This window comes from Telmatherina bonti (assembly GCF_933228915.1).
Source record: "Telmatherina bonti genome assembly, chromosome: 6".
In the NCBI taxonomy this organism is placed as follows: domain Eukaryota; kingdom Metazoa; phylum Chordata; class Actinopteri; order Atheriniformes; family Telmatherinidae; genus Telmatherina; species Telmatherina bonti.
Window position 1 is genome coordinate 10,870,437 of NC_136624.1, and position 13,126 is coordinate 10,883,562.

At 38.7% G+C, this 13,126-nt stretch overlaps 1 protein-coding gene across 1 annotated transcript in view; it reads left to right on the forward strand.

Annotated features, from left to right (window-relative positions):
• LOC306757746 (copine-9-like) overlaps positions 1-13,126 on the forward strand; it is a gene marked incomplete at both ends in the record, with an annotated part of 209,250 nt that overhangs the window by 176,581 nt on the left and 19,543 nt on the right. The window contains one exon of the mRNA XM_079242872.1: positions 7,454-7,581. Coding sequence (XP_079098998.1) covers positions 7,454-7,581 — 128 coding nt within the window. The remainder of the gene's footprint in view (positions 1-7,453; positions 7,582-13,126) is intronic.

The window sequence follows — 13,126 nt, forward strand, 5'->3', positions numbered from 1 at the left end:
AGACACACCACACCACTCCTTCCCTGTCAATCTCCTGAGTACCAGTCATACACAACTGTGTCTATAATTCGCTTTATTAGCACCAGCTTCACACTCCCTTCTTGTCCGACCTCGGTCCAGAACAGTTGGACCGTCCCCCTCTCCCCTTCCCCGGTCCTGACTTACCTGGTTTCACTGGACTCCAGTGTTTTTTGCCTCCTTGCTTCACTCAGTAAGGTTATCAGTTCCTTCTGATCTGTCTCTGTGAGGTACTTCATAACAGCTTGCTTTTTAATCTGTCCCATCTCACACTTTCTTTTTTCCCCCTTAAACTGCAAGGGCCTTGCGTAGCCGTGGGCTCTGGGACTGTGCCCACAGTGTGGTTGGATGATATGGCAACGGGTGCATCTGCAGTTCATGTACAGGGGCAGGGTGTGATTTAATTTGAATGAAACATCATGGATCACCCTGGTCCTATCTGTTGCTCTGTCTCTTTCTTTCTTTTCCTCTCTTTCTCTGATAATGTCCTTCTATGTTTCTTTACTGAATCAGACATGATGCCAGTTTAAAATGACCAGTTGCTGATGTGTGAAGTGGTGCCATAAAGCGAAATGCTGCTGTAAAGCTGTAATCAACTAAAGCCCTTTAGTTCCCGACCGTTAGTGGAGGACGTGAGGTATGAACAATACCCACCAAAGATGGAGTGGGAGCCGGGGTGCTGTGGGAAGGAGAGGACGGAGATGTCTGTTACCTGCTTTTAGAAATAAAAAGCACTCTGCTACTTTGAACAGCTTAAAAGCTAGAAGAGCTCTCAGTGTTCTTGCTGTGCATCCATGTGGAAACCTTTCTACCTGTGCAGGGAAACCTGGACGCCGTTAAAAGACGCTTTGTCTCTTCACAGACAGCGCTTCTGTGAATTAATAACTAATTAATCAGTAATCAGTTGTCGCAGTAACAGAGAAATGCCGCAACATATAAGAAAAGATAGTAGATAATAAGCTTTGCAGACACATATTGTTCTCTGCAAAATGAGAAAGTGAGACTTTGTGAACAAAGCTCATTTAATTCGACACACCTCAGGTTCATCTTAAAGGTCATGATGATTAATTAAGTCTCAGCATGTGTGTCTATAATGTTCCATTAAAGATCATAACTCACATTTGCAGTTAGTTATACTGCAGTCACAGCATCGTGGTGTGAACCCTTCTCCACAAAAGGTTACGATTGCATTAAAAAATAATCTTATTTAAGGGTTATTTTTCCTGATTAGTTGTGTTCCTCTACTGTGTCGCTTCTCTGTGTTAGTGCTTAATTAATGCAAACTTCTGGATCTGTTTTTGACACTTAAAAGAAATCTATATCATTAAATAAAACTACAGTCACAAAGGAAATAATTAAATAGTAATTGTGCAGAATAAATAGCATAAAACTTCAGATTGTGTGTATTAAGTTGCCTTTGAGATGGAGGACATGATTAGTCTTCAGCGGTTACTGTTTTAGGACACTGTTAACGTACCATGTTTACGTCAGTGTGTCGCCATCGCTGATGATGTGCGGCTGCTGAATGGGGTTGAAACATATTAAACAAAAGTATAAAACATTTTACTAATTGTCATGCTGAGCTGATATAAGTATCATTTTATTTAGCTAATAGTAATTTTAAACAGTCTCAGTACTTGTGATGTGTCGTTGTTAATGTAACAGAGCAGCCGAGGAGCTTAAACATTTTTATCAAGATTTTTTTATAAAGAAATTGTATTATAATAGATTACATAATAGGACTGTAAAACTTAGATACTTTTCCTAAAGTAACTAAATTCATACAGTAGTTTGTGGTCAGTACAGTTTATTCATATTTTCTGTGATGACTGAACTCAGCGAAGGAGCTGAGATGCAGCCAGATGTTTGATGCCTGCTGTGGGGAACTCAGTGTGGTTGTGTGATGCAGAAATAATTTGTATTTCCAATGAAGGGATCAAATTTGGTCATTTGCCCCATAAAGGCTTAACCGTGGTGGACGAGCGACAGTTCATATGGCATACGGCGTCTGAGGGGCCGACACAACGGGACAATAACAATATGTGACACACCGCATGATGAAAGAATGAGATGAAACGATGTGAAAGTTATGGTCATGAGGAACGTGCACATTATGCAAACTTTCTTATTGATGTCAAGCAGTTTGATTTTCCTTAACCAGGTATCTAATTTTCCAAACCTAACAAATTGGCTACTGGGCATAAACATGATATAAACACAAGGATAAAAGTCTGATTATGAAGTAACTTCTCACTAATTCATTGGACACCGATTCAGCATTTGTTTATATCACAAGTTTTCCCATAATGTAATTTTGTTAAGCTTCAGGAGCCGGTGTTGTGTTGAAACCTGCTGCCTTGGTGCAACAAGCTGAATTTAAAGGCAATTCTGCCAACCAGTGACACCCCATCAGAACAGAATACTGCACACATTTTTCATCCAATTAAGTGTTAAGATATCAAACAATAGTTAGTGTAAAGACACAACTAGCCTAACTAATAGTTCCAGTATTTGCAGATCAATGACCTTTACACTGAAAATCTATTGCTATGGTCTTAAATATTGTCACTAGTGTTCAAAAATCAAACTGCAAATGGAGGTTCATGCAGGTCACGTGCATCGACTGTAAACGACTCTGTCAGACTGTGTTAGTTTACACAATAGTGTAATAACTGAGTGTATCTATCAACGTATCATATAATAATGAAAAACTCGGAATAGCTTAAAAAATTTATGACTCTCTCTATGAACGTGCATTTAAATATATAAAAGTTACATTTTATTCCCCAACAGGAAAGTCTCACAACAACACAGGGGTACAGCAGTGATGCTTCAACAGTATTAATGAACCAATCAAAGTATGTTACCTTATATTTGTTACACCAGGGGCTTGTAAGGTGTCATTTACGATTAATTAATTACAGAAAAATTAATATGTTACATAATTAGCGCATTTTATTTGGCATGCGCATCGCAAACAACACTGCCCAACAAAACAAGGTGGAATGAAACCAAAAGTAAACATACATTTATCTCAAAATATACTTGTTTAATGGTACATAAATTAAAGTTAAAGTTAGGGCTTTGTAACTTCCACACAGAAATTAAGTTTACAAAATGCCTGCATGTCCTAAACACTAAATAAAAGCATTGGATGTTGTTTCGCTGGTAACATAAATTCACCTGCAACATCATGTGACATCCGGGAAGAAAACATTTACGTTGGATTGTCAGATTCAGAACACATGATAGACATTGGAAAGTTTAGAAAGTTACAGTGACTTTAAGATGTGAAGAAATTCGTGATGCGTGGATATCCAGACAGAAACTAACCTACAAAAGTATAAAATCACTTAGTGCTCCATTAAACTCAGCATCTGAAAATGGAAAGAATATGGCACCACAACGAACCAGATAGAGCCATCCAGTGATGTAGTCTAGGGCAGGCCTCTTCAAATGGCGGCCCACGGGCCACATGCGGCCCAGAACCAACTTCTATATGGCCCAGCTTATGTAAAGAATGAAGATATTAATCAAAAACCTTCAGTCATTCCTACACTAATTAAGTAGCCTACAATCCTACAGTTGTGCAGACCATGAATGCAACACCTGGTTGCCTAGCAACCTCCCAGCAGTGTTGTTGTGTTTTGAATTTGTAAGAGTAGCGCTAGCAAGCATGTCGCTCTCTGTCCCAAAACGCAAAATTGACAACGAAAACCGCAGATTTAACCCCGCCGGACTGATAAGTATTTTTTTATTTTGCCGTCACATTCGAGCGCCAAACTGATGTGTTTAATATGCAATGAATGTGTGGCGGTGATTAAAGATTATAATGTGAGGAGGCACCACATCGAGTTTAGTTTGATATGATCTTATAATGTTACAAGTTAGGAGAAAAATAGGCTCTGACTGGAATTTTCATTATTTTATTTTGTGAATTTGCTCATTTATTCATTTATTTGTTTTTACTGAATTATTTTCCATTACTTTATTTACTGGCCCTGATCATTTTTTTTTTTATTTTAAAATCTGGCCCTCCTGAAAATCTGATTGAGTAGCCCTGGTCTAGGGTATACACGGGTATACGGACTATTCCCACTTCTTTCTCAGTCAACATTGAGTGTACCCACTTCTAAACGTCTTGTGACGCTTTTACAATTACAAATATCCCTACAGATGTACCCACGTCGCCCAGCAGCTTAGCTAAGGTTAGCTATGCTACACTGGTGCAGTTAGCCATCAGCTGTGTTAACTTTAGCCTGAACATAGACATTATAAGACATAATGAAGACAAATAAAGACATAATAAAGGTATTTATATATATGTCTATGAGCATGTCTCCAAGGGCGTAGCCATCATTTTAGAAGTGAGGGGGACAAATTGCTTAGATCTTTAGAATGATTTATCATCCTCTGCTATTCAATCAATCAATCAAAACCTTCTTCGTGGAGCACTTTCACATTCCACGAGGTGACCAAAGTGCTGTACAGATAAAATAAAATAAATCAACATTAATAGCATAAAAATAAAAACATTTGAAAGACAATAAAATATTTCAAAGACAAAATAAGACAGAAAAGACCTATTGGTCCTGCTCTCTGGAGTTAAAAGTCAACATAAAAAGATGAGTTTTTAAAGAGACTTCAATTGCATCTATCCTTAGCGGCTACAGAACCACATAACTATAAACAGCACAGGACCAGGGAACCAACTTTAGTTCTTTAAAATGATAAACTATCAAACTCTAAAGCCAAAATCTAAAATCTAAAGCTGATAAACTGGTTGAGTTGACAAAGAAGGACCCTGGAGCGTCTACAGGGAGAGTAGTCTGATTATTATGTGCCAAATGACGACACTGAAAACAAAAAGTTCTGTAAAACACTGTTCCTGTTTAAATATATCAGCGCTAAAATGACATGGAAGTGACACTGCAACAGGCTAATAAAGCCACATGATTTAATATAAAGGAAAATGTGACGAGTGAAAGTGACACAATAAACATGTCAACATTAAGATGTTGCTATTTTATCATTAATTTTATCACCAATGATGACAGCACAGATGTGTAAAATTATTCAGTTGAACAGAATACTATGAGCAACGCCTGCTGCCTGATACAGCAGTCAGATTATATTTGCAAATAAATGAATTATAAACGAACATTGTCTTGTAAATGACAGATAAACTACATCTGTGTAAGTATTTCCTTTTTGAAGGAAATCAAAGACGACAGGCTAAAAAACTATATTACAAAATAATATCATGAGCTCTAAAGTTTATTTTACACTCAAGCAGAAACAGTACAATGATCAAAATAAGTAACAGTTTATGTTGACGTTTGTCAGTTATAACACAGACTTTCTAAAGCAGGACTTTAGTTATAATTCCTCCTGCTGTGAAGACCATCCATGTCCATTCCAGCTGCTGGCCTCTGGACCACTGTTTCCACCCTCATCCTGCTCCTTCTGTTGGATAAAATATGTGCAAAACAACATTAGGAACAACTTCTGTGCAGAAATGAAGAAGAAATGGGTTCATTCCTGGGGGGTAAATTAACAAAAATTCAAGCAAGGATATTGTTTCTTTAGAACAATGTCACTTCCACAGAAGTAAAAAGTACTCATCCAAATAATTACCTGAGAAAGAATAAAAATGATCTAGAAATAAAAACTACCGAAATGCTCTGTAGCCCGACATCTGATTTTATTCATCAAATAACATTCTATCTGTCATCTTTATAATCCACATGGTGACATAAACAATACAGAACGTCTGTTTCAGCTCAACAGCGTCGACATTCAGCAGCATGAATCATCTGACGCAGTTTATTAGTTTTTTTTTGTCTCTTAGCTGGTTTGGTGAACATGTTAGAAGATGGGAACAATGCCAAAGACAGACTCCTCTGTTACCACATGGTGTTTGTTGTTAGCTGTAGCTTCGCCTGCTCGTGATGCGTTTAAGTGCGGCTCAGAAAAACACGTTTCAACATGTAAAAATAGAGATTAAGTGGTTATAACGGCTGTAAAAAGTGTGGGGGACAGAGGACAGAAATGCGGGAAGTGTGGGGGACATGTCCCCCGTGTACCCCGCGTCCGCTACGCCCATGCCTGTCTCTTACTAGTCTGTGTGCCAGTACTGGTTTAGTCATTTCATAACTCTTCCTTCCTGAAACCAAGGAGCAGAAATTATGTGACAACAAGCTAATATACACATGGATTTTTTGGAATAAACTAAATAGAGTAGTCTTACATGTCACTTTTTCTGAAACAGTGTTTTTCTGAACTACTTTTTTTTTGTTTTCAAAACAAGGGCGAAAATCTGAGAATATGCCCACTTGTTGAGGGACCATTATACCCCTGGAGCCGTCCATCAAAACACACACACCTGACAAGGATGGAGTTAATCCGAAACATATTTTCTCTATGATGAGATTAATACAAGGGTTCCAGAGAATTAGAAACATATTCTCAGTGTTTTACGGAACCCTGAAAAGTTTAAGAGACCATGAGTGGTAAGACCTCCAAGCTGCAGTGCAGTGATGAGGACTGACCCCAGTGGGAGCCACAAGTCCACCTAGCAGAGATTGCCAGAGAAAATGAGAAATATCCGGCTGAAAGTCCGAGTGCTAATGACCAGCTGAGCCAGCAGCCGCTCCAGTGGGCCGCTTGGCTTGAGAAGAGGAGATGATTTGTGATTTCCCATCGCTGCATATCACTTACCAGCAGCGTCTCATCATCGGCCAGGTCAGTAGCAGGCCATAGCGAAGAGCTAACCTCTGCTAGCTTCTCATTTATCACATTCCTGAAGCACGAGGGGAATATGTCAGGCTTTTCCTTAGTTTAAAGAACTGAAGGATTAAAATTTGGTCAAAAAGGAGTGAGCTCAGCTGAACCTTGGACGCCTGTTAGTGGATTCATAACCCACATTAAAGACACACAACAGAACTTTTGCCATTTTCCCCGTCATGCACCCCCCATTGACGGCTAACTCGGCATCCATCTTGCATCCTACCTGACCTGTTAGCTCTCTCCAGCCAGTTAAAGACGACCTTATGATGATTCTTGATTTGTTTCTTTCTCGCTTTTAATCTTCTTGCGTTTCCTTGCTGAAACAGCAACGTTCAAAGCAGCCAGTGTGTTTACTAGCTTGAAGCGGAAATCTGCTGCAACGTCACATCGCGTCCCAGATGTAAAAGTCGTATAGTTTGGTTTCTCAGCCTCAGGACGCTGCTGCCTAGCAGCAGCTCTATAAAAACACATGGTAGATGTCACTTTGTAACTGAACAAGTCCGAGTCGCAGAGTTTTAAGGTCAGAAAGTTACATAATGTGTCTTTAACACCTCAGGGTGCCATTAATGGATACATGCAACGTTGGTGAAGGGACGAAATATAGTTTTGGAATGTTTTCTCATTTCTTGAATTTTTGATTTTGCAGAACTCCAACGCAGAAAACCCAAACTGTGTGGGGATCGAAGGCGTACTGGAGGCTTACTTCCAGAGTCTGCGAACCGTTCAGCTCTACGGCCCAACCAACTTTGCTCCTGTCATCAACCAGGTGGCTCGGTGAGTTTACAGAATCTAAACGTTTCACTGTGCAGCTGCTTTGTGCTGCATGTTACATATTTAAAAGAGTCGCACCGCAAGCGGGTTTATGTGCCTGCAACTCATGATGCTGCAAACTATTAGTTTGTGCTGTTGACGAGGGAGCTGAAACAAATGTTATCCCACTGAATTATGGTGGAAGGAATTGCAAGAGTGATTAGTACTGCTTCCCTCATGCGATAGGTTCATTGCAATGACGGCACTGCTCGCAATCCCTCTAGTGGTTGGTGAACCAATTGATCCCCAAGCAAGGGTTTAAGGCTTATTTGCATGTTAACCAGTGCATTATTGATTATGTTGAACAAGATGACAAAATTAATATGAACAAACTATGAAATCAGAAGATCTTTTAGCTGTTTGTAGCTCTAAAATTACTTACATTTTACTATTTATTACAAACTTTGTTACTTTCTTTTGACCATTCTATGCATTTTAAAATAAAAAAAACAAAAAAAAACTCACCATATGAATTATAACATATTAGGAGGGGGTTAAGACTATATTATGTTATTTCAACCCATTACACAAATCTTTAAATGAACTAAAGGAGCTGATCACTATGTCAGCCAGCAAGCTTTAGGATGTTCATCCAATGCACTGCTGGAACGATTTCATCCTTCATATATGCAGTCAGCATACTTTTATACTGACTGCAGTTTTCTGTACTAACCCCAGAATACAGCCACAACACCACGCTGAACAATATGGGGAAACTTGTTTTGGTCTTTGCACATGCACATGTTAGTAAGAACCCAGGAGGCCTGAATTCAGTGACAAAAAATGTTTTATATGTGTAATTGTGATTCAGCTGAATATTCAATATCCGAGCAGCCTCCATCAGGCCTAAGTTACTATTTCATCAAGTGTGATGGGTTAAAAAGTAAGCATCTCCACTATCATTCTGATGGTGTCTGTGGTGGATGTTGTCTCATGCTCGAACCACACGGCGGGGTTTAGCTGATACGGTTACTTTCAGGAAAGACAAAGTTACAGATAACTGAGCATTGCAACGGCCAAAAGACTCAAAACAAGCTGTTCAAACAGATATGTGATCAAATCTTGTTTTGTCTCTTTCCTCTTCCAAATCAGCCCACCTTGTGTCACATTTAACAGTAGTTATCTCTTTATCTCATGTCCGTGTTGGCTGGAGTCTTTGATCAGATCGATTTCAGTCACAGAGCAGAAATATTATTCTGTGTGAATGTATCGGTCGTCCTCAGTGCATGATGGGAAAATGTCCTGTATGTCTGAACAACATACACAAAAATACTTTTATGTATGTACTCTCATCATTCTAACAAAAAAAAAGTAGTTAATTAAATATTTTAGTTTAGTTATCTGTAATGTGATGTGATGTGATAAGTGCGGGAAGTCTTTTGAATTTATAGAACAGCTTCTTTTTCATCTCCATGATTTACTCCATGTTTACAACCCATAAAACACACAGATAACATTCTGTTTTCTTAATATGTCTTTAAAATTGAATGTCTTTTTATTTTATTAAATCATTTGGTCTTGTTTATTTATTACCATTTATGTATTCAAATCTATGTGATCTAGTTGTATTCTTTTATTGTTATGAATGTATTTAATGTTTTGTTTTATGACTGTTTTTCAAATATTTATTTTTTCAAATCATTTGCTATGTTTATTTATTAAGTTAAAGTTATTAATCTGTAAACCAAGTAAAATGTTTTTTCTATATATTTATACAGTATTATTTGTAATTTGTTGTTTTTATGATAAATTTTTTTTATCTTTTTTGTGGAGTTTTTATTTCAGGTTATTTTATTTGTTTTGTCCATTCATATTTATTTTTTATGGGAAATATAAATATATCTTTTTTCTAAAATAATTTCAAAAGTTGGGAAGGAATGTTTGATAAAATAGATCCAGTGTTATATATGTGGGGAAACCAGTGTGTGAAACATGTGCAGAGTGGGGAGGTGGGGTTTGCGGGGTATTTTATGATTTGTCATGTGATTTCATTGTATGAAGCAGGTAAAGGAAGTGAATCAACAGATGAGTGTTTGTTCAGAGAATAAAAAGTGACCTGACACTTCTTTCTGAGTGACCGCATCATCGTCAGAAATAAGAGATCAATAAGTGAAAGTAATCCTGAGTCATATCCTTTCAATAAGTAACCCAAGAAACATGTATTTCTGTATATACTGGTGGGTTTTTTTTTAGGGATTTTGGCTGGTTATTACCAGCAGTTTTATTTTTAGCCCCCATATGAATCAGTGATGCCCTGTCCTAGTTAACTATGAGTCTGGTTTCATTACCAGCGTGTATTATAGCTTTGTTGTTCTGCTGTGGGATTCAAACAGCAAACCCACTTAGAGAGAGAAAGGGAAACTTTTTTATTATTATTATTTCACACTTTTTAAAACTTTATACTTTTGCACATTTTGTGGAAGACAGAGGATATCTTGATTTTTACTGCCATTCTAATCATTTCTTCCACTTCCTGCCCTCCATGTTTTTCCTCCACACCTGTCTCCACCTGTCTTTTTGGTCTGGTGTATCTCTGCTCTCTTCCAAGCCTTCCTCATCTTCAACCTCTTCACCCTCTTCTTCTTTGTTGGTGTCAGTCATGTGGGAGTTTTACAGTTGTGCTGCAGACAAAGGGAGGATGAGTAAGATGTGCAGCTTTTTCATATAATCTACATTAAATGATTAATTACCTTACAGGATTTCTGCCCTTAACAATAAACTAGATAAGATGCTGAGTTACTGAGAAAGAGTAAATTTGCCAAATAATAACAACCCTTGCATGACTTTGTGCGCTTGACTTTATCAGACCTGTAACAATCCATCAATTTACATTGATACATTGATGCAGCAATCAGGGATCAATAATGCTGTAGCATAAGTCCAAATGGAAAATGTCCACCAAACAACTAGGAGTGTGAAGGATACGGTTCATATTACATCTTCCTGGCTCCTGAAGATAAATCATATATTTCTGCCATCTACTGTGTTATGATCAAATGTATGATTTCCACCTCTAATGGCAACCTCCAGCTCAGTTTTTACATGGTTATTATCTGGACAGATGCACCCTTTTATTGTACATTTAAATTCATGCTGTCAGGGGTCCTCAGAGCTGTTGCACTTTTTATGTTTGCTTTTGTTTTTTAAAGAGATAAAAAGTTATGATTTTCCCCACAAACTTCAAGTTAATCACTGACGTTTTCTCTATTTCTCAAATTTGTAATTGTACTTCAGGGCAGTTTGTTGAAACCACGTGTTGAAAAATCTGGTCTTCATGACAAGAAAAAGTCTTCCAACACCTGACGAGAGAAATGTGAAGCAAACACATGCATGGAAAACGGAGAAAAACACATATTAACACCATCCTCCTTATCAGCGCCACCTGTTCTGATGCACCTCACCTACTTGGTAATCAACCAATCACATAGCAGAAACTCAATACCATTACGGTGCATTCACGTTAGGATTGTCCGCTAGATTTGGTCCAATTGTGAACTCAGTTCAGTTGTAGGGGGTGTATCCATGTGGAGTGAGATCACGTTCACGCTGCCCTTTGGTCAAACGAGCCAAACCATTAGAATAATGTATCCCCACTCCTACCAAAGGTGGCGCTGCGTTAGTATTTAGCAAAAAAGAGAACAATACCCATGTGAAGAAAATTCTGTTGCGAGTTAAACGTAGAGCACAAAACTACCGCTGTTTGGGGTTTTTTTTGGGGTTTTTTTTTATTTTGTCTTATGCAAGTATACTGCAGAAATACATTGCAACAATGGACGCAGTATGAACAACAGACAAGGCAGAGGACTCAACGGCATCACTATGTATTTGCCCAAAATGCAATGCTACGTCAAATGCAGGACATGACTTTTTATTTTGTAGTTGGCTTCCTGTATTTGGTCTGCTTGAAACCTGCATTAGTAGGTAGACCGCGCTTCTTTGGTCCGAATCAGAATTCATTTGGCACATTCACATTTCCCCAAACGAAGCGAACTTTCCGAGCAAACAGAATCGGATTTGGATCAAAAAGGGTGATGTAACTGTGCCCTTAGACGTGGTAAAGACGACCTGCTGAAGTTCAATTTGAGCATCAGAATGAGGGACAAAGACGACGTGTCAGAACTGGTTGGACGGATGTTTTAGATTAAGATGGACACTCTTAATGAATCCTCACATGACTCCGTGCACACCCACCCTCCCTGTGTAAGATGGGCTTCCATGGAAATCACACTGCATCGTAGCTGGAAGGCTGTTCTGCGTGTGTCTTCTTTCAGCAGAATCACAGTAGAGGTGACACACATGAACATTTATCGTGAGTTACTGAGGCAGCAGGAAGGTTTCTGTCAGGCTTCCTGTCTCAGTGGGTTTACCCCACGTCAGGGCTTACCCAGCACACCTGAACCCTTCTCTTACTTTTCACCACCTTCTACCTCGATGTATTTCTGTCCCCTCACTGTTTTATACCATAAATTCTTATCATCTTATTTAAAGCAGTTATTATCTGCCTTCTCTTTGTGACACTTGATGCCGCATCGTTTTCTCTGATTTATTTCCTCTGCTCCTGTCAGATATGAAAACAACACGACAAGGGAATACCTCAAATTGTCATCATCATCTTCTCTGTGTCTGTGTAAATAAAAGAATATAAATAGACTAATTTATGTCTTAGAGGATATTTACTTTTTGTTAATGATTTTTACAGGAAATGTTTTGTTTTTTCATCAAAATAAAAAAAAGCAGAGCAGAGATAGATATGCTGAAGAATGTCCCGTTTGTCTTTGATATGAGGCCCTTGTTAGTCCCTTAGGATGGCTGCATGGACCATCAACAGTCTGGTTTTGCTGGGTCTAATTCCCTGTGGAATGCATCTCAAGAATAAAGGACAGCCCTGGAGGATAGGGATTTATTTATTTTGGACAGAGAAGATGTTCAAGAAAAGTGTCGAGGATTCCAAAAATGCCACAAGGATATTTGAGATGGGGGGGGACCTGTCCAGTGTGCACCCTTCCTATTGCCTAGAGGCCTCTGGGATAGGCTCCAAGCAAGCATCAATAGATGGTTGAATGTCAGAGGTCAGAAGACAATGGACAGACTGGTTAGAGATGGTAGAAAGATAACAGGAAGCCAAATAAGCACTGGTTCCAACCAAAATATGCAGAACATCTTCTATGAACACACAACATGTACAACCTTAAAGCAGATGGTCTACAGCAGCAGAAGACCATACCGGATGCTACAATTCACAAAGACTCACCAGAACTGGACAATGAAAGATGGAAAAACGTTGCTGGTCTGATGAGTCTCCATTTCAGCTCCACATTCACATGGTAGGATCAGAATCTGCTGGAAACACCATGAAAACATTGATCCATCCGGACTTGGATCAACGCTTAGGCTGGTGGTGTCATGGTTTGGGGGGATGTTATATTGACCCACTTTGGGTCCTTTCAGTACCAACATGATCTAACCAGAACAGCCTCCGTGAGTATTGCTGCTGACCATGTCCATCCCT